Source organism: Sorex araneus, chromosome X, assembly GCF_027595985.1.
Source record: "Sorex araneus isolate mSorAra2 chromosome X, mSorAra2.pri, whole genome shotgun sequence".
Classification (NCBI taxonomy): Eukaryota; Metazoa; Chordata; class Mammalia; order Eulipotyphla; family Soricidae; genus Sorex; species Sorex araneus.
Window position 1 is genome coordinate 267,149,315 of NC_073313.1, and position 21,758 is coordinate 267,171,072.

A 21,758-nucleotide genomic window follows, 5' to 3' on the forward strand; every position below is an offset into this window, starting at 1 on the left:
CCACACCCAGGGCCGTGCCTCCCGCACCCACGCCTGGAGGGGGCACCCTCGGCACTTGCCCATCTGTGGCTTTGTCCCCCCAGGACCCGGCTGTAGGTTTTGGTTTGGATTTTGGCGCGGAGGTTGGTTCTGGTTCCGGGTCATACTTGGCGGTGCTCATCTCCTGGTTCTGTGCTCAGTGATCAGTCCAGGGGGGTTCCAGGGGACCCTGAGTCGGGCTGCGGATTGAACCCGGGTTGGCCGCTTGCAAGGCAGGCGTCCTCCTGCTGTGCTGTCCCCCCGGCCCTGGCGTCTCTTTCCTAAAGCAACTTTCTGGCACCTGCAAACTCTCCTTGCCAGTTCCCAGCCTGCACCCACCCCTGCTCCAGCCCCCACCCCCTCCGCCCGGCCTGACCCGAGCCCCTCTGCCCACACCTCCACCCTGGTGAGAGTTCCCAGGAACGGAGCCCGGGGAATCGGTGGGGGGTACCCAGGCCTGGGCTTTGGGGGTGCAGGAGACTCTGGGGGCCCCACCAGCCTCTCTGCCAGGAGTGGCGAGTCGGGACAGTGCGGGGAGGCCCCAGGGTCAGCAGCCGTTGCGGGGAGACACGGAGCTGTTGTAGGCCACGCGTCCCTGCCCGCGGGATAGCCGGCCGTGGGGGAACCCGCGGGGCTGGGTTTGAGCTGAGTCTTCCATCCGTCGGCCCGCCATGTCCAGGCCTGGCCTCTGGTCCCCTCGATGCCCAGTGGGGCGCTGTGCGTGGCGGCCGTGTCCACAGCCACTGCCATGGCTGTGTGGCTGCTGCTGTGGCTGTGTGGCTGCTGTGTGGTTGTGGCTGCTGCTGTGGCTGTGTGGCTGCTGTGTGGTTGTGGCTGCTGCTGTGGCTGTGGCTCTTGGTGCCTTTTCCGCTCTTGCTTCGGACAGGGATGGTGGCAGGACCCTGGGGCCCAGGCGTCTGCAGACTCTGAATCTGTGTCCGGGCGGCACACAGGTGGACGCCGGAATGCAGGCGCGCCCCCTCCTCTCCCCCGCAAGGACCTGCCTGGGCCAGCCTTGCCCACGGAGCCACGCGAGCCCCCGTGCCACGGGCACCCTCGGCTGGGGCCCGCAGAACTAATAAGCCCACTCGGGCCGGCTTTATTTAATTAATAACGATCCTGTCGCGTGCCTCCGAGCTCGTAAAACAGCCTGCAGGTTGGCGAAAAACACTCAGAGTATCGATCCGAGTCAGGCGGGATATTTATTTGGTCTTTGCCCTGCGCCGATAAATCCTCGTCTGTTGCCTCCTGCCCTGGGCGCGCGCGCGGGATTTACAGTGGCCGGGTCCTTAAAAGCTTTCGGTAATTAAGGAATAAATATCCATCGGCTGTTGTGGGCCGGCCCGAGCCCGCGGCCTAGCAACGAGGCAGCGAGAGAAGGCATGCCACCGTGGGGGGGGGAGGAAGTGGCCCTCCCCCGCGCCCGCCCCTCCTGGCCCACCGGACAGAGGACACTGACATTCCTTGCTGCTAGCCAGCCCTGGCTGCCCTCTGCGCCCGCATCGCCCAGCCCCCCGCCAACTCGACCTGCTTCTGGCTCGGAAACCCTCTGCCCGGGAGGGGCGGGGCTTCACCCCAAAGGAGGGGCCCCGGGCTCGGGCCCCAGGTGGGGGGCTCAGCACCAAGGCCCAGCGTCATGGGGGGGCTGGACGGCAAACACCCTCGAGGGCCCCCTCCTTGCACCATCCCAAAGTCTGCGGCCAGAGTGGGGGGCAGCCACTGGCCCAGCTGAGCCCAGCAGAGGCCCGGGTTCTTGGCTTGAAGCTTTCTGGACTCAGGCCCAGTGGCCGCCTCTGCTGCAGGGAGCCCCACGGCCGCGCCGGAAACGCTGGAAGGGGCGGCCCCGGGGGTCTGTGAAACCCCCCTGCCCTCTGCTACCCCGACCCCAAGCAGCGCCCAGGGCTCCCCTTGGACAGCCCAGGGCCCCACCTGGACAGCCCAGGGCCCCTGCCCAGCCAGTCGTCCCCACCCCCCCCCTCTCACACACACACACACACACACGCACACACTCTCACACACACTCACATACACTCACATACTCACACACACTCACATACACACACTCATACACTCTCACACACACTCACACACACACTCACACGTCCTTTAGGGTCGAAGGAAGCGTGGATGCGCGTCTGGCCGCTGTCGCCTGTGGGGATGGAATGGTCCCTGTCCCGGGTGGTCCCAGGCCACGGGGCTGCAGTCTGGGGTTCTGGGTCCGTGGCGGGCGTGTTCTGGGCCAGGTGTTTTGGGTCTTCGGGGTTCTGTTGGGTGTCGCGTGTCCTGGGCCTGCAGGGGGTCTGGGTCCCGGCTCGCCTGTGCCGTGGGAAGGAGCCTCTCGACCGTGGTTCTCAGCCCCGCCATGAGAGGCCCCTGCCGGGGTCCCTGAGGCCCCTCGAGCAGCGCTGTCAGCTCCTGCCGCGCCGGGGCCCGGCGTCTGCACTGCGGGCTGTGGGAAGTGGCCACCACGGCTGTCTGCCGTGGACTCAGAAGTTCAGGTGCTCCCCCCCCCACGACCTTGACGTAACCTTGGTCGCCTCAGCAGCCCCTGCTGCCCGCCTGCCCCCAGAGTCCCTGACACCCCCTCCCGTGGGCACCCGGCTCTGCTACCCCCCAGTGTCCCGGTGGGATCTGCTACCCCCCCAGATCCCACCGGGACACCCCCACCCGTCTGCACCCCTTTCCCCGTGGGCACCTGGCCCAGCCAGGACCCTGCCCCTGCCCTCTGACCCCAAGTGACCCGTCTCCCTCCCCCACGGCCTTGAGGGTTTCCCCCGAGCCACCCAGCTGCCCTCTGCACCCAGGGCCGCGCCACCCCCAGCACCAACCGCTCCCCTGGCAGGCACCCCGATGAGGCGGGTGCTGGGCACTGTCCCGGGCAGAATGCGGGTCTGACCCCCTCAAGGTCAACGGCAGCCGAGCCTCAGAACCCCGAATCCTGCGTCACTGGCGGGGGCGGGGCGGTGCCCTGCGCAGCCCCGGGCGAGGCAGGACAGCCCCGCAGTGGCCTCTCCTGGGTCCGGGTCTTTGCCTTGGGGTCGGGGACGTTTCCCCCCTCGCCAGCCGGCCGCATGTGCCCTCGTATCCTCCCGCTCCCGTGAGGCTGATTTATTTAAAGGTGTGTCAGCACCGGCTCAGATGAGGGCCCGGGCCCCTCCTCCCTGCTGACGGCCGGCCGCGCCAATAACTCATTTTTTAGCTCATTAGCTAAGGGAGGCCGAGAGCGGCGGCCCCGGGGGACAGGACGGGGAGGTGACGGACTGCCCGCAGCGCTGCTCTTGAACCGGCCTCAGTGGGCTCGGCCGCCGGGCGTCCAGGGCGCACGCTGCAGCCCACCCAGGGAGCACGCCCGTCTGGGGAGGGAGGTGGGCACCAAGGCCGAGGGCGGGGCGGGTGCCAGCTCTGCGCACAAAGCCAGAGTGTGTGGTGTGAAGGACGGGGGGCTTAGCAGGAGGCCTGGAACCCTCAGGGGCACCGGGTGGGCCCAGCATCTAGAGGCGGGGTCGAGAGCACCCTCCTGGCTCTGGGAACCCACGACCTCTGACCCCCACGGCATCGCCCTGCGGTCTCTGCAGAGGCAGAGCTGGGCTCCCCCGGGTCTACCTGGCGCAGCCCCGTCACGGGCCGTGAGGTTCGGGGGTGATCGTGGGACCCTGTGGGGTGCCGGGTGTGAACCTGGGTTGGCGTGTGCAGGGCCAGCGCCCTCCCACCCTCCCGCTGGAGTCTCGCTCCGGCCCTGCGTTTGGATCTTTGGGGCCACACTCGACTGTGCTCAGGGCTTGGGGCACCATGGGTGGTGCCAGGGATCGAACTGGGGTCGGCCTCACGCCAGGGCCGGGGGATGCCCGCAGGGCGGAGCCAGGCTCTGACGCCAGAACCCCGGCGCCACCCGGCCCGCAGCACTGCTGGGATTGGCCCCTTCTTCACCCCCCAAAAAAATTTTTTTTTCTTTTTGGGTCACACCCAGTGATGCTCAGGGGCTACTCCTGGCTCTGCACTCAGGAATTACTCCTGGCAGTGCTCTGGGGACCATAGGGGATGCCAGGGATCGAACCCGGGTTGGCCGCATGCAAGGCCCCACCCACTGTACTATCTCTCCAGCACCCCCTACAAAAAAAATTTTTTTTAATATACAGTGCAGTGCAAAGTCCTGGTTGCTCGGCTGATGGAAGGCGGCACTGAGCAGATCTGGGCCCCTGGTGGACAGGCAGTCCTGAGGGTGGGCCCTCGGGGCCCCCAGCCTCTCTCTCGGGGCTCCTCTGTTCAAGCCCTGGGGCTGTTTCATTTCCCCTCTCTTTTTATTTCATTTTATTTATTGTTTTGTGGGTCACACCTGGCGGTGCTCAGGGCTGACTCCTGGCTCTGTGCTCGGGGACCCCTCCGGGCAGTGGCAAGGGGACCGTGGGGGTGATTGCAAGGCGAGCGCCATGAGCACTGTGCTCTGTCCCGTGTTTGTCCCAGAGCCGAGGTGGCTGGAGGTTCTGAAGCTTTGTTGAAGGGTCCCCCGGCCTGTCCCCTGGCTGCCCCGAGGTCAGCCTTCCGGGCTGCGCTTCAGTTCCTCAGAGCTGGGCTGCTTCCTCATGAGTTAGAGACCCAGGTTTGGTCGGGGGCCACTGGGGTTTTTACTTGGGGGGGAGAGTTGTTTGGGTTGGTTTTTTTTTTTTTCCGTTTTTTTTTTTTTCAGTTTTGGGTTTTCTGTGTTTGGGGGCCACACACAGTGGTGCTCAGGGGCTGTTCAGAAGTGGCCCCGGCAGTGCTCAGGGGCCCAGACTGGGACTGGAGCACAGACAGTGCTCCCACAGCCTCTGCAAAACCTGACTGCATCGGGCTGGAGCAACAGCACAGCGGGGAGGGCGTCTGCCTTGCACGCGGCCGACCCGGGTTCAATTCCCAGCATCCCATAGGGTCCCCGAGCACCGCCAGGAGTAATTCTTGAGTGCAGAGCCAGGAGTCAGCCCTGAGCATCGCTGGCTGTGACCCAACAACCAGGAAAAAAAAAAAAACCTGAGTGCTCAGTGCTGACTCCTGGCTCTGTGCTCGGGGATCACCCTGCAGGAGCCCAGGTCTGGCTTGTGTCTGTGTGTCTGTCCGGAGCCCGGTCAGCCTGGATTTGACGCCCATCCGTGACGTAGATGCTGCGGGTTCCGGGGCCCGGGTGAGCTGGGTGGGGCTGGCAGCCCCCGACGGAACACGGTGGGCCCGAGCCCTGTGCCCCTCCTGCTTCCCGCTGGATCCCTGTTTCTGGATCCTTCCTGCCCTGCGGGGTGGGGCGGGCGTGTGGATGGCGCCCTCGGGTCCCCCTGGAGCCCGTGTTTGTCCTGGAACTCTCGGCATGAAAAGGGTCGCGGGTCACACCGGGGTCACTCGCATGTACCAGGAAGCGAAGCAAAACTAATCCCGATTTACCCCTGGAAGAATCTGTTTGCCTAAGTATTTAAAAGCAGATTAGGGCCGGATCTGGCAGTGTCAACAGGGGAGGGTGGCCCGGCCTTTTCTCTGCCCCAGCAGCCAGGAGCTTCCTTTCTCAGCAGGCCCCGGGACCTGGCGCTGACTGTGCCGGGCTTGAGCATCGGGGTCCCCGTGGCTCCCCCCTCAAATGGCACCTGCAGCCCGCCAGCCCCTCCCGTCCGCCCTCACCTGTTCCAGCATTTTCTAGCCCCTCACACACTCAGCACAACACACACCACACACCGTGTGTATATTCACCACACACACACCGTAACACACCATCTACACACCGTGCACGCACACCGTACACACACACCACATCACACGTGCCATCTACACGCACTGTAACCCGCACACCATTCGTGCACCACACCCCCTCACACTACACACATGCCAGGTGCACAGCCCACACCTGTGCTGCATACGTATATGCACACCACACTCGCAAGTGCATGCACACGCACTCCCCACGGCGCTACAGACCCAGGCAGCTGTGAGCTCAGAGCGGGACCTCAGGGGCACCTCCTGAGTGGGGGGAGGGCGCCCTGGGCCCGCCTGAGCAAACACACCTGCGGCTGCCTGGGGTCTCCCCTCCCCCGCCCCAGCTCCCCAGCTGTCACAGCGGCTGCCCTGTGTGGGGGGGGGGGGAGGCGCGTCCCGAGCTCTGGACACTGGCTGCCCTGGGTCCCGCCCCACGCCACCCCTGCCTGTTGGCAGCATCTCCCTGGAGTGACACAGTGAGGAGCCGGCTTCAGCCTTTGCTTCGTGGGTCTCAGCAGAGATTCCCCAACCGGGGGTGTGTGGAGACCCCAGGCAGCCTGTGGCCCCTGCGGGTGGGGAGCCCCACAGCCCGCCTGCTCCCAGGGCGGGGAGGGAGCGGGGCCACGCGCCCCTCACGGGGGCCGGGTCCCGCCCAGCCCCAGCTTCCGCCCTAACAGGCTGACACTGCATGCACCACCAGCGCCTGACCCGGCCCGTGGTGGACGGGGCCGGGCCAGCGCCTCTCGGGGAAGGGAGTCTGCAAGGCCGAGCTCGGAGGGGCGCGGGCACGGGGGCCCCCAGCTCCCTCCCTGGCACCACGCGCAGTGACCCAGGTGGCACCCAGCACTGCCTGGCACCCCGGGGGACCCTCACCCCTGGAAAGTCAAAGGAGACCACCCGTCTCACTCTGAAGGACTCGGGGAGCCGTGACCCACCCCGGGTCCTGTTTATTTCGGGGGCACACCCAGCAGTGCTCCAGGCTTCCGCCCGGCTCCGTGCGCAGAAACCACTCCTGGCGACCGGGAGGGACCCCGTGTAGCGCCGGGGATCGAACCCGGTCAGCCATGTACACGGCGCCGCCCTTTCTGCCGCCCTCCGGGCCGGGGCTCGGTTCTGATTCGGAGGCCCGGGGGTCTGCATGGTGGCGGCTCCCCCGCGGCCAGCCCGCTGGCTGGGGGCCCCGCGCCCCGCTGACCGCCTGCCCGGGCCCTTGCAGGGAGGAGAAGGAGCGCTGGATCCGGGCCAAGTACGAGCAGAAGCTGTTCCTGGCGCCGCTGCCCTGCTCGGAGCTGAGCCTGGGCCAGCACCTGCTGCGGGCCACGGCCGACGAGGACCTGCGCACCGTCATCCTGCTGCTGGCGCACGGCTCCCGCGAGGAGGTCAACGAGACGTGCGGGGAGGCGGACGGGCGCACGGCGCTGCACCTGGCCTGCAGGAAGGGCAACGTGGTCCTGGCGCAGCTGCTCATCTGGGTAGGTGCCCGCGCGAGACCCCTGCTTCCCCGCCCAGACCCCTGCCCCACCCGGAGACCCCGCTCCGCCGCGAGACCCCCCAGCTTCCCCTCCCAGACCCCTGCCCCCACCCCCGGAGGCCCCGCCCCGCCTGCGAGACCCCCAGCTTCCCCTCCCAGACCCCTGCCCCACCCCGGAGACCCCGCCCCGCCCGCGAGACCCACGCTTCCCCTCCCAGACCCCTGCCCCACCCCCGGAGACCCCGCCCCGCTTTCCCCCCCAGCTTCCCCTCCTAGACCCCTGCCCCCACCCCCGGAGACCCTGCCCCGCCGCCCCCCCACCTTCCCCTCCCAGACCCCTGTCCCACCCCCGGAGACCCCGCCCCGCTGCCCCCCCAGCTTCCCCTCTAGACCCCTGCCCCCACCCCCGGAGACCCCGCCCCGCCGGCGAGACCCCCACGCTTCCCCTCCCCAGACCCCTGCCCCCACCCCCGGAAACGTTCCCGCCCTTCCCCAAGCTCCTCTCCCCAAGATGCACAATAACCAGAGGGGGCTGGGACTTGTGGGGGACACAGATCCAGGCATAGCCAGCCCCCCTACTGCACCCCAGCTCGGCCAGGGCACCTTTCCGTGGCCACGCCTCTGACCACGCCCCTTTCGGGAGCACGCCCTCTTTTGGCCACGTCCCCACAGGTGAGGCCCCTATGTCTGTAGGTTGGGGGGATTATTCACCCCGCTTTCCGGAGCAGGAAGCATCCGTCATGTAACATGACCATGTCGCCGTGTCCTTGCCCCACCGACCCCAGCCCCTGAGCCCTGGCAGGAGGGGGGACCCGTCCAGCCCCACTCAACACCCACCCCCTCCCTGCCCGACTCAGCACCCAGGCCTCAGCGGGCCTCCTGGCGGCACTTGGGGGCCAGGGCTGTGTCCAGCTAAATCCAGAAAGGTGCCGGTAACGCGCGAGCTGACCTCAGGGCACCGCGCGGTGTGAGTTGGAGCGGAGGCGTCCGGCCAGCACAGCTGTCCACAGGAGCCCGAGGGGCACCCTGGTTTGGGTGCAGGGTTTGGGGGGCAGCACCGTGGTCTGACAGACCTGCAGACAGACCCACGGCCTGCTGCACTAGGACCACCTCCCGCCCTCGTTTGCAGTTGGACGGACAGAAGTGGGACGGGCAGTGCCACCCGGAGGCCCTGCGTGCGTCTCAGTGGCACCAAGGAAGTCTCCCCGTTAGCCAAGGAGGGGCCGGGCCTGAGAGACAGGACAGCCAGTAGGACGCTTGCCTCCCACACAGCGACCAGGTTTCACCCCAGCACCTTGTAGGGTATCCTCAGTGAGCCAGGAGGGAGCCCCGAGCACAGAGCTGGGAGGGAGCCCTGAGCACAGAGCCAGGAGTGAGCCCAGAGCACAGAGCCAGGAGTCAGCCCCAAGCACAGAGCCAGGAGTCAGCCCCGAGCACAGAGCTGGGAGTCAGCCCCGAGCACAGAGCCGGGAGTCAGCCCTGAGCACTGGGTGTGGCCCCCGAGCCAGAAATACAAATGAAGAGAAAAGCAGGTTGTGGGGCCAGGAGCTGTCCCGGGCCCAGGCACTTGCTGGCCTCGTGTGGTGCCCACGGGCCGGGCTGACCGCCTGGCCCGGCTGACCCACGTGCTCTGTCTCCGCAGTACGGGGTTGACGTCATGGCCCGCGACGCGCACGGGAACACGGCGCTGGCCTACGCGCGGCAGGCGGGCAGCCAGGAGTGCGTGGACGTCCTGCTGCAGTACGGCTGCCCCGACGAGCGCTTCGTGCTCATGGCCACCCCCAACCTCTCCCGGAAGAACAACAACCGCAACAACAGCAGCGCGAGGGTCCCCACCATCATCTGACCCGGGCGGGCGCCCGGCCACGCCCCCGCCCGTCCCTCACCGCGCTCCTCCCCCGCCTCCCCAGGGAACCCACGGCCAGGCCGCCGGTCCTCGCGGGGCGCGGAGAGCAGCAGCCGGGTGGCTGCAGGACGGACTCCACACCCCCAGACCCTGGGGGGCCACGCAGGGACCCCCCCACGGGGTCGTCGTCGATAGCACACGGCGGCGGCGGCAGCGACAGCAGCGACGCGCCCCGAGACAGCTCAGCACAAGGGGACGAGAAGGGGGAGGGGGGAGGAGCAAGCAGAGGAAGGGGTGAGGCCCCCCGAACCGGCGGCGAAGCACACGGGCGCTCTCACCTCACCTCGCGTTCCGCCCGGGTCTCGTCTCCCCGCCAGGAGCCTGACGGCATAAATCAGGAGCAAGCAGAGTTTGTCAGGTCTGAAGCTCCTATGATGGTGTGTGTCAAATCAGTTGTAGCTAATCTGTCCGCGGAGAGTAGCGGCTTCATTACACTCCGTGGCTGAGCTCTTCCCGCATTACCGCTGTTTAATAGAACATGATTAGTCATCACGGAAGGAAGCGTATTAGGCGAGGAGCTAGTCACGCCGCACGCTCCGCTGGCCGCGGGATGTGATTGCGCGGCTCGGAGAAGCACCATATTATCCCAGACATGTTCTGGCGAGCCCTCGGAGCCCTCCTTTCTAAATTCACTGTCATAATTTAGTATCTGTTTAATTTTTCAGTCCAAAGAGAGGAGATGAGCTCCCAAGTGTTATTTGACGCCCGTCTCCTTGGTGCAAAGAGAGGAGGGAAAAAAAAAAAAAGAAAGGAAACGATAAATAAGAGTGCGTGGGAAATTTCAAAGGGGCGCGCTCAGAGGACGTTCCCTACGCCCAGTGAGCCCCGACGGCTCTTTCTCCCCAACGCAAGAGAGACGGTATTTCCTTTGGGTCCAAGGACACCCTGGGTCTCTGTCCCCCTGGGACCCCCACAGCCCAAATCACACAGGCTCCTGTATTATGTCTTTAGATAAAATGTGTGAAAATCTATTTGAATAAAAGAAGTTCATAAATATGCATTGATTTTTGTACAGACAAATGGCACCTCTGTTAATTTATAAATTGAACTGGATGTGAACTAATAATGTGCAACTAGTTGAGATAAAGGGTTACAGATCATTGTACATGGAAAATATTCCCAGCAGTAAACACTTCCATTAATGTGATCTACAGCTTCGGAGAGGAACATATCAGAGCAAGATGGTGGCACAATTTGCTTATTAAAATTGAGAAAGAGGAAAAAAATAGACACGGGGCGTTCTGGAGGGGAGGGGAGAGGCGAGTGGTTTCTCATTATCGAGAGCGGGACTGGGTCGGGCCCCGCAGCCGTCAGCGCCCGGCTGCAGGGGGGTGTGCAGTGGCCCGGCCCCTGGCGGGGGGGGGGGGGGGGGCGGGCTTGGCAAAGACCAGGACGTGCTGCTGGGGCGCAGGGCCCGCGGTGGCCCGGCCTGTGTCCCGGGAGCCAGCCCGACTGAGCAGCCGCCACACCACATCCTGCGGGCCGGGCGTCCTGTTCTCCTCAAGCAAGGAGACGCCCCAGAGGGCGGGGCTGGCCAGTGTCCCCCGCGCCCGGCGGGTGCTCGGATCTGGGGCTCCCATGAGTCCGAGCTCCCTGCCCCTGCCCGGGGTGCATTTGTGTTCCATCGCTGTGCAGTTCCCCAGCCCTGGGCGGCGCCCGGCCGTGTATATGAGCGTGTACATATTGTTATACGTGTGTATAATAGACTATTTTCCCAAGCGACTTATTTTTCACTTCACCTTCACCCCGGAGCCTGGCTTTCCTCCTTCCCCCCGCCAAGCAGCCTCATCCCACTGCTCCGAGCCTCGAGCCCAGGGTCCGGGCAGGAGGAGGTGGAAGAGGGTCTCCCCGTTTCTGTGAAAACCAAGGCCACTCACGGGTGAAGCCCCTCGGAGCGGGGTTGCTCCAGCGGGGCTGAACGTGGGACCCGTGACCTTCCTCCCTGGGGAAGCCCCCGAGAGCCTGGCGTGGGGGTCGCGAGAGGGGCGGGGCCTGGGGCTGTGTGCAGAGCTGCAGGCCGCGAGGGGCATGTCTGACATCAGGGTGCCCTCGCGCGAGCCCGGGGCCGGACACGTGGGGAGTGAGTCACGTAAGGACACACGTGCAGAGCCGGAGCCAGAACACGGCCCTCCACACCTGCCCCCGGGCACTGTGCCGGGGCCTGGATGACACCCGCCATCCCCCTCCCTGAGGTGCTGGAGAGGGACACGGGGCCCTGCCTGCGGGGAGCACGAGCTCCCCAACAGAGCCGCTGTCCCCCCGTGCGGGAGTCCCCCCGTCCCCGAGACCAGCCCCGCGTCCACCCCGGCTCTGCACAGTGCCCATGCAGGCCCCACCCTTGCCTCTCCCTTTTGAGATGGGGGTGCCGCAGCATCCCCCCGCCCCAATCCCCGCTGACAGCTGCCAGGGGCCTGGTACACCCATCCCCTCAAGCCTTCCTCCTTGGGGTTTAGAATGTTCTGGAAGCTCCTGACCCAGGGAAGCCTTGGTGCTAGGAGAGGTTGGTGGCTCCCAGCAGCCCCAGAGACGTTTGGAAAAGCTGGTCGGGATCTCCTGGGGCTGTCCCGCCGCTTCCCTCCCTCGGCCCCAGAGCCAGAAACCCCCAGGCTGTGTCTGTCCCCGGAGGGGCGTCCGTCTGGCTGCCGGGTGGGACCTTCTCCAGGTGCCTCAACCCCGTGAGATGACAGGGGAGGCACGTGCTCACAGGACCCCTCCCCGCTCAGCAGGAGGGCGCAGAGGAAGGGGGACCCCAGGCCCCCTTGGTCTCCCTCGAGGTGGGGGCTGCTTTATGAACAGATGAGCCTTGGGCCAGTTGAAATCAGAGCGGGGGGAGATAGACCCTCAAACACCCGGGTTCCGGAATTATTTTGGACCCGCGGCCCAGGGCCAGCTGAGCCCGCCCTGCCCCGCCCCCCGCAGCACTCCCGAGGGTCTCACTCGCCAGCCCGGGGGTTGGCTTACAGCTTTGGGGTCTGGGCCTGCCCAGGGGTCCCTGCCAGAAGGGCACTGGGTTCAGCCATGATGGAATATTTCAGCTCGGCATAAGCCCAGGGGAGACCCTCGCCCCAGGCCCCTGTGGCCACGGGTGAGGGGGTCTGGGTGTGAGGGGGCGGGTGGGGTGGGGGACCCCCAGGGGCAGCTTGAGGCCAGCCCCCACGGTGCCCCGGGCTTCCTGGCAGACTCACGACCCTTGGGGGGCAGGATGTCGCCCCCATACCACCCAGGAACTCATGGGAGGTGGCAGTGTCGGGCTCCACGGGGCAGGGGGTTCCCCCACCCCCCAGTGACCCACCTCAGGCAAAGGCGCCAGTGGGCAGCCGGCCAGAGCACCCCTCTCCGCTCTGCACCCGCATTCCCCACCCACCAGGCACACTCGGTCCTGCTGGCTCTTCGGGCCGGAGGTCATGCCTCTATCCCCAGCAGGACCCGCCTCCCCGCCCAGGCTCCCTCCTGGGGGTCCATGGGACATGGCACGAAGTGACCGGGGCACCCGCATCAGCTTCCCAGAGGCCGAGTTCCATCCGCCCACCGGGACCACAGGTCAGCTCCGACCTGAGCCCTGAGCCCCCCCACGCCGGAGCCCGTGTCTGGCACAGGCCGGCTTCTCCCGGCGGACCCCCACCCAGCCGCACCCCGAGGCCACTGTCCCGCAGGCCCATCCGTGGCCTTGAATGTGGGGTGTGTTTCGGGCGGGCGGGGGCGGCGTGTCAGGGGACGGGGACCCTCCGTGTGTGTCGGTAAAGACCCGTGTAGGACACTGGGGCATGGCCCGCGTCGGCGCGCACATTTAATTTTATTTGGGGGGATTGTTTTCTATTACCTCGTTCAGCAAGTTTATGTCCCCCGTGACTCACCGAGGCTTTATTTATATTGTTTGTACTGTAACTAAAAGCGGTGACAGACATTTCACTTGGCTTGTTCCTCCCCACGACCTTGTTTGGATTCGCTATGCCAGTTTGTACTCCTGCCCTGGGGTTCGCTGTACAGTGTTCGGCAGGGAAGGCGGGAGGCTTTCTAATAAAGAGGTGAACTGGATGCCGCGTCTCCCCGCGTCTTCTTGGCTGCTTGGGGCCCCGGGGCGCCCCACGTCGCCCCGACTGGTGGGGGTGTCCTCCTGGACGGGGCACGGCTGCGGGCAGGGACGGAGCTGAGTTGAGGATTCTCCCCACACACGAGGCAGGAAGCCCACCCGGACTGCAGCCCCACCAGGAGGCAAGGAGAGGAGGAGGGAGGTCTCTCATCGCCCACGGGAAACCCCCCCGGCTGAGCTCTCCCTGCCAGGAAGGAGCTGGCCCCAGAGTTCCAGAGGCTTCCACAAGGTCGGTTTCCAGCCACTGTGGGGAGCCCGGAGCTGTTCTGCAGGTGGAAGACAGATGGAGGGAGCCCTGACCAGTGGCCAGCCTGGGTCCACCCCCAGCGTGACAGAGGGTCTCCTGAGCCCTGAGCACAGAGCCAGGAGTCAGCCCTGAGCACAGCCGGGAGTGACCCTGAGCACAGAGCCAGGAGTCAGCCCTGAGCACCTCTGGGTGTGCCCCACAAAGGAAGAAAGTACAGCACAGCCCCTGTGGCCCCCAGGCTTCACCAGCAGAGACATCTGCTTTTCTAGATCCTTCTCTGCAGAGGGTGGAGACGCGCAGAGCTGTGGGCCTGGCTAGGCGGGCGTGTTCGTCTGACGGGGACTGTCCCGGGCCCCGAGGGGCAGGGTGTGGTAGGCGGGCCCCGTTCAGCTCACACACATCAGCACGTGTCATTTGGCGACACGTTGGCCAAAGGCCAGCAGTGAGGGAGGGGGCCTCGGGGGGCCACCAGCCCCCTCCCAGCCCGGCCCGCTCAGGCCACTGCCCAGCCCACCCATGGCTTCTTGTTACCTCCAGGCCTGCATAGGCGGCCAGAAGCTCCGAGACCCAGGTGGACAGAGAAACCCCTGCCCAGTGCTCCCCGAAACCCCTGTCAGTGTCCACCGACACGTTGCTGACCAGGCCAGTGGTGGTCCCGGGAGGGTTAAAGCGGGGGTAGGTGGTCCCGTGGGGGATGCTGGTCCCCCGTGTGACGGCTGCCACCCGGAGCCAGCAAGCTGGCCCCCACTCTGCGGCTTCCGGCAGGCTCTTGTGCAGAGGCGAGGCTGGCGTCTCCCTGGCCACCTCCAGCGGCCGCCCGCACTGTCAGTGCAGCATCCCCGCAACGCCACATGAACTGCGGCACGAACCAGGACCCAGGGGCCGCCCCAGCCGCCACAGGCTCACTCCCCTGATTCAGTGTCCTGAGCCTGATCCCGAACCTGGGCAGGCACCCGGGCGTCCACGTTCAAGACTGGGGGGCGAGAAATGTGGGTGGTTCACAGCTGGACGCCAGCCCTTCACCAACTGCGTTTATCCCGTGGCTCAAGCCAGGGAGAGCTCGAGGGGCCAGAGGTGTGTGCACGCCGGGCCAGTGGTGGACATGAGGGCCCCCCCCCCAGCTGTGAGCCCACCCCAGCCCCCAAGGAGAGGGGAGCTGTACATTGGCAGTTAGGTTATGCTGAACAATAGGAAAACGGGCTGGAGCGATAGCACAGCGGGGAGGGCGTTTGCCTTGCACCCGGTTTGATTCCCAGCATCCCATAGGGTCCCCCGAGCACCGCCAGGAGTAATTCCTGAGTGCAGAGCCAGGAGTAACCCCTGAGCATCGCCGGGTGCAACCCAAAAAGAAAAAAAAAAGATAGGGACCCAAAAAAGCAAAAAAAAAAAAAAAATTCCAAAATGTACAGGACACAGAGAGCAGAGGGGGGCAGTGCTTGCCTTGCACGCGGCCAATCTGGGTACAAAGTTCCTTATGGTCCCTGGGCGCCGCCAGGAGCAATTCCTGAGCACAGAGCCAGGAGTAAGCCCTGAGTATTTCCGGGTGTGACCCCAAAGCAAAATAGTTGCAGACCTGCACACGGTGGGGTTGTTCTCACCACAGCCCTGAGGGCATCGGCCTCGTGTTCCTGGCGGGTGCAGCCACTGGGCCACACAGCCACACGCTGTGGAGATTCTCTCTGCCCCCGGGAGAGATGGGAACGGCCTCTCGGAGGGAACGGGACGGATCCTGGGGCGATTATGCCGAGGGAAATAAGAAAGTGAGTCAATTACCAGATGGTTTCACTCATGTGGAATATGAATCGCTAAAGCAAACGAACTGGCAAAAAAACAATAAAACTAACTCGGAGCCTGCGCCGGCTGCTGGAGGGTGGTGGGCCGTGCGGTGGGCGTCTCTGTGGCGGGCTGCCGCGTCCTCACCCGGAGGCGTGACAGGAACCCCTGAAACTCTAGAGTATTGGAAACTCGTGACTAATCAAGAAGTTGCTTTTCAAAATCAGGATGCGTGAGTGTTTCAGACGAATTTCTATTAAGTAAAGATATTTTCGTGTCCAGGGGCTGGAGAGGTAGGACAGCAGGTAAGGCGTTTGCCTGGCACGCAGATGACCCAGGACTGATCCCGGGCACCCCATATGGTCCCCTGAGCACCTCCAGGAGTGAGCCCTGAGCACAGAGCCAGGAGTAACCTCTAAGCACCATCAGATGGGCCACCTCCCAAAAAAGGTTTTAATTGAATCACAGTGAGATACACAGTTATAAAGTTGTTTCTGATTGGGTTTCAGTGATACAATGTTTTAACACCCGCCCTTCAACAGTGTATCACCATGGCCGGGTTCCCCCCACCGCCCACCTCTCTCTATGGCAGTCACTTCTCTCCCTCTCTCTCCCTCTCTCCCCCCTCTAACTCCCTCTCTCCCTCTCTCCCTCTCCCTCTCTCTCCACCTCTCTCCCCCTGTCTCTCCCTTTCTCTCTCTCCATCTCCCTCTCTCTCACTCCCTCTCCCTCTCTCTCCCTTTCTCTCCCTCCCTCTCTCCCTCCCTCTCCCCCTCTCTCTCCATCTCTCTCTCTTCCTCTCCCTCTCCCTCTCTCTCCCTCTCTCCCTCCCTCTCTCTCTCTCTTTCTCTCTCTCTCTCATGACATTAATAGAAGTTATCGCTCTGGACAGGAACTGAGTGTTGAAAGTTCACAGTGATACACATGATAAGCTTACAGTTTCTGTATTGCAAACCATAAAAAATGCCCTTCAAAATATACTTTCATGTTCCTTCACACCTCCCCTCCCCCAAAAGGACCCCCCAGAATGCTCGTGGAGCGGCTCTGTCCGGGAAGCCCGCCAGCCCCTGCCCGGACCGTCTTTGCAGAGTGAGTCTGGGACCGTTCCCCTTTGCTTTGGCTTTGGAGAACGTGGCGGGTTTGGGATTCTCCTGTTTCTCGCTCACACTCAGGCGGAGCACGATGGGCCCATGGATGAATAAACTGCTGAAACAAATGGGTGAGAGATTAGGACACTTTTCCGAGGAGGGGCTGAGCACTGCGCAGAGACCAGTTCTGAGGCCAGCGCGGGCCGGGTGAAGGCCAGGCTGGACCCCACTGGCCTCTGCCCTGCCGCTGCCCCCGACAGTGTGTCCTGGGCCGCCTGGCCTCCGTCCGCCAGCGCCCCCAGGCCTAGGAGGGCGTCCAGTGCCAGTGGTCAGCACTCCCCTCCCCTCCCCTCCTGTCCACCTGTCCCCGTCAGCCCACCACAGCCCGTCCAGCACCTTGGCCTGTCGTCCCTGGCCCCCAGAAGCCTCACTCCCGGCCCCCTCCCCAACTCTGGGTCTCAAGTTAAAATCTCACCCGCCCTGCCCCAGGGGAGCTGCGCCCCCAGGCCCCCGGGGCCCCTCTGGCACCTCTCCCACCCCTGCTCCTCACTGGGGCCCCCAGGCCGGCCACGAGGCCACCGAGGGAGCATGTGCAGGGAAGGGGCCCACCCCGCCCAGCCCAGGGGCTCCCCCGCCTCCCCGGAGCCCGCCCTGCCCTCCCCTGCCTCGGACCCCCAGGCCCTGTGCTGGCCGGGCAGGGCTGGGTGACGAGGGCTCAGCACTGAGGGAGTGACCGAGACTTCCACAGGGACCCGGAGTGACCAGTTAGCTCGACCAGCAGCCACCCACGAGTACGGAGCCAGACACGTGCCCCCACCTGCCACGCCCCCCCGCCCCCAGCCCACCCAGCCCTGCCCCCCGCCCAGCCCTGTCCCCCACTCAGCCCTGTCCTCCACCCCCACTCAGCCCTGTCCCCCACCCCCACCCAGCCCTGTCCCCTGCCCAGCCCTGTCCCCCACCCCCACCCAGCCCTGTCCCCTGCCCAGCCCTGTCCCCCACACCCTGTTGTCCCCACCCCCACCCAGCCCTGCCCCCCGCCCAGCCCTGTCCTCCACCCCCACTCAGCCCTGTCCCCCACCCCCACCCAGCCCTGTCCCCCACACCCTGGTGTCCCCACCCCCGCCCATCCCGGTCCCAAGCAGGCCACAGTCACCATCCATCACGGCGCAGGCCCGGAAGGCGTCTAATTGGCCCATAAATGTGCCCGATCACCGCGCTGACACCCCGACGCTGCAGGCAATTAGTCCTTATTTATCTGCGTGGTATTGACCACGGGCGTCACCACAGCCGCAGTCCACGTGAGAGGAACGTTATTTACCCACCAGCCACCACACTCACACACACTCCACATGGCCACACCACATGTATGTACGCACACACCACATACACCACGTGGACATATACCACAGGCATAACAGGGACATGGACTCCACACACGCCACAGGTACACACAGACCACACATACGTCAGCACACACATGTAACAGGACCTATATATTCATACTGCAAGCACATCCATGTCACATGTCTGCACCTGCATGTACACATGTGCACTATACATACCATGTACACATCACATACATGTATACCCACATACCACATAAACACACATATATGCACTTTACATTTTGCATACGCACAGTATGCATGTATGCTCTATACACACCATATGTACACATGTACCACACATGTCGCACATATACCCACCACACACACACACATGCTCCACATGCACCACATATACACACAGTACACCACAAACAGAACTGGGTGGGCCGGCTTTCCATGGTTTGTCCTGCATGTAGCAGACCCCAGGTCAGACCCCCGTACCTCATGGTGCCCCAAACACCACTAGGAGGGAGCCCTGAGCACAGAGCCGGGAGCGAGCTCTGAGCACAGAGCCAGGAGTCAGCCCTGAGCACAGAGATGGGAGTCATCCCTGAGCACAGAGCAGAGAATCCCTGAGCACAGAGGCAGGAGTCAGCCCTGAGCACAGAGCAGAGGAGCCCTGAGCACAGAGCTGGGAGTCAGCTCTGAGCACAGAGCAGAGGAGCCCTGAGCACTTTTCTCTCTGACCCCACACCCCGACTATGGAGAGCAGGAATTAGTTCTAAGATGATCTTGGTTTTCATTTGTTTCCTGCTTATTTGAATTTTCTGATTTATCTACACATCTGCTACTTCTTTTTTCTTTTTTTTTCTTTTTTTTGGGGTTACACCCAGCGATGCACAGGGGTTTCTCCTGGCTCTACACTCAGGAATTACTCCTGGCGGTGCTGGGGGACCATATGGGATGCTGGGAATCGAACCTGGGTTGGCTGCATGCAAGGCAAACGCCCTACCCGCTGTGTTATTGCTCCAGCCCCTCATCTGCTACTTCTGTGATGCTTTTTTCTTGGTTTGGTTTGGCTTGGGGCCACACCTGAGGGGCTCAGGGCTGACTCCTGCCTCTGTGCTCAGGGATCATGCCTGGTGGTACTTGAGGATTGGACCTGGGTCAGCCGCACGCATGGCGAGCACCTTCCCTGCTGTACTATCACTCATCGCCTTCTATGACGCCTTTTCCTTTTTTTTTTGCTTTTGGGGTCACACCCGGCAGTGCTCAGGCTTTTCTCCCGGCTCTGCACTCAGGAACCACTTCTGGTGGTGCTCAGGGACCGTGTGGGTGATGGAGATCAAACCCAGGTGGCTGCATTCAAAGTAAACTCCCCTCCCTGCTGTATTACCGCTCTGGCCCCAATGACACTTTATTTATTTATTTTTTATTTTTTTGCTTTTTGGGTCACACCTAGCGATGCACAGGGGTTACTCCTGGCTCTACACTCAGGAATTACTCCTGTCGGTGCTCAGGGGACCATATGGGATGCTGGGATTCGAACCCAGATCGGCCGCGTGCAAGGCAAACGCCCTACCCGCTGTGCTATTGCTCCAGCCCCCCCCACCCAGTGACACTTGTTAAATGAGGATGAGTGTGGGCCGGACAGCACACGGCTGCATGTGCGTTGCCTGGGGGTGCCTGGGTCTGTGCCTGTGTCACAGGGTCCCTCCAGCACCAACACGGCTACCCCCGAGCCAGCCAGGAGGAGCCCTGAGGGGTTGCCATTGCCCCCAAGGACCAGTGAGATGAACATGTACCGCCCCACAGCCCCCCGGCACTCAAACACAGTCCCTCAGCCTTGTAAGCAGACCTGTACATTTTCGAAAGAACGTCGTTCAGGGGCCCGGGTGCAAGCACAGCAGGTGGGTGCTGCCGTGCTGTGGGGGCTGGAGCTCGCCAGCGTACATCCCCTGGGCCTGCCAGGCACGATCCCTGAGCACAGCGCCAGGAGTCAGCCCTGAGCACCGCCGGGTGTCACCCCCTACACTGCAAAAAATTTAAGAATCATTCCAACTGTTTCACTCCTACGCTTCCCTTTGTAGATTTGCTTTGAACTTAGGCCTACAAAAGAAAAACTCGAGGACTGGAATAATTTAGTAAATGCTCGAAAACGCTGCATCTGTGTTTGCCAGGTGTCAACATTTCAACAGACGGACGTCTTGGGCAGAAGATAGATAGCCAGAGATGACGATAAAGAGAGAGAGAAGCAGGAGAGAGAGAGAGAGCAGTTGGGCAGCTGTGCAGACGGGGAGGATGGGCGGACGGACAGATGAGCTGACCAGCAGTTAGGTCAGCAGGTACAAAGATAATACACACATACCGGGCAGACTGTTGTAAGTAAATTACCAACATCATGATTTTTTACCCTTAAATAAATAAGCACAAGGACTTCCCCTGCCATCACTGCAAGGCCGTTATGCCTCCCAGGACACTTGTGTTGATATGATATAATATGCAGCCCATATTCAAATCTCCTCAATTGTCCCAATAATGTCTTTTAGAGCTGATTTTCCTCCCATACAAGATCCAATCAATAATCGCACCGAGCTCTTAATTGTCATGATAACCTACTTCTTTAAACTTAAATGAGCTTGAACAACTTTTCACGTCCAGAGGAAAAAAATTAGCCTCATGATTTAAGCACTCTCGGCTGGAAGCCGTGTTCGGGGCCCGCGGGGGAGGGGACGTCTTTGTGGGCGCTTGACTCTGCCCTGCTCGCCAAGCTGAAAGGCAAAAACATTTTTTTTTAAATAGAATCTTAGTTTATCTGCATTTTAACACCACTGGGAATGAAACTTCCTATGTCCACTGAACATGTGTGTTTATTATTTTTATCTTTGTGTGGGTTTTTGTTTTTCTGGTGATGTGGGTCACCCCCGGTGATGCTCAGGGGTTACTCCTAGCTCTGCACTCAGGAATCATGCCTGGCAGTGCTCGGGGGACCCTATGGGGTGTTGGGATCAACCCTGGGTCAGCCGCATTCAGGACAAATGCCCCACCCCGCTGTACTCTCCAGCCCCTCCTTGCATACTTTTTTAAAAAAAAATTTTTTTTTAATCCCTGTGAGATAGGCCCTTCCAAGCTGTTCATGGTTGGGTTCCAGTCATACACTGCTCCAACACCCGTCCCTCCACCAGGGTGCATTTCCCAGCACCCGTGTCCCCAGGTGCCCTCCCGTCACCCCCATCCCCCCACCCCAGCCTGCCTCTGTGGCAGGTCCTTGCAGATTCTTTAAGAAAAACAGGGGCTGGAGTGATAGCACAGCGGGTAAGGCATTTGCCTTGCACACAGCCGACCCGGGTTCGAATCCCAGCATCCCATATGGTCCCCTAAGCACCGCCAGGGGTAATTCCTGAGTGCAGAGCCAGGAGTAACCCCTGTGCATCGCCGGGTGTGACCCAAAAAGCAAAAATAAAAAAAAAATCCTCACACTCAACAGTGCCCAGGGCTACTCCCAGCTCAGTGCTCCTGGCAGTGCTCAGGGACCAGGCAAGTGCTGGGGAGGGCAGGGCCGTGCATCCTGCAGGCAGACCCTGAGCTCACACCTTTCAGCTCTTCAGGCTCCTTCTGGAATTTTGTCTCTTTGTTGTTTCCATGTTATGCCCACTCAGATTTTTACGCACTGGACACTTTTCCTGTTGTTTCATTTCTGGTTTGTGACTTTAGGGGCCATAGTATGGAAGACAGGGCACTTCCCTCGCATGTGACAGACGTGATTTGATCCCCAGCACCCCATAGGGTCCCCCGAGCCCTGCCAGGAGTGAGCCCTCTGTGCAGAGCCGGAGTAAGCCGTGAGCCCCGCGGGGTACGCCTCTCCCTCAAAAATCTATGATTTGATTTCACGTTCAAGAACGTTCACACTTAGAGCCTCAATCCATCTCTCCTTCCCCTTTTCCTGCCAGTGTGGCACGTGCAGGGCGGAGAGTACTTCTTCACCAACGTGATGCCAAACTCAATTTCCCTTAGGTACCTCTATTACCTTGTGGTACTTCATTACCTTTCAACTGTTCATCCAATTTCCATCTTGTGACGCTTTCTTTTTTCCAAACGGTTAGCTGATCGTCCCGGCCGCATTTCCAG

The 21,758-nt window shown here is 62.5% G+C and overlaps 1 protein-coding gene across 6 annotated transcripts in view; it reads left to right on the top strand.

The window, feature by feature from the left end:
* Positions 1 to 13,139, top strand: part of AGAP1 (ArfGAP with GTPase domain, ankyrin repeat and PH domain 1) — a 275,018-nt gene extending 261,879 nt beyond the window's left edge. For all 6 annotated transcript variants that reach the window (XM_055123421.1, XM_055123422.1, XM_055123420.1 and 3 more), the window contains 2 exons: positions 6,944 to 7,199; positions 8,841 to 13,139. In XM_055123421.1, the coding sequence (XP_054979396.1) occupies positions 6,944 to 7,199; positions 8,841 to 9,044 (460 nt within the window). In that variant the 3' untranslated portion in view covers positions 9,045 to 13,139. The remainder of the gene's footprint in view (positions 1 to 6,943; positions 7,200 to 8,840) is intronic.
* Positions 13,140 to 21,758: the final 8,619 nt, after the last annotated feature.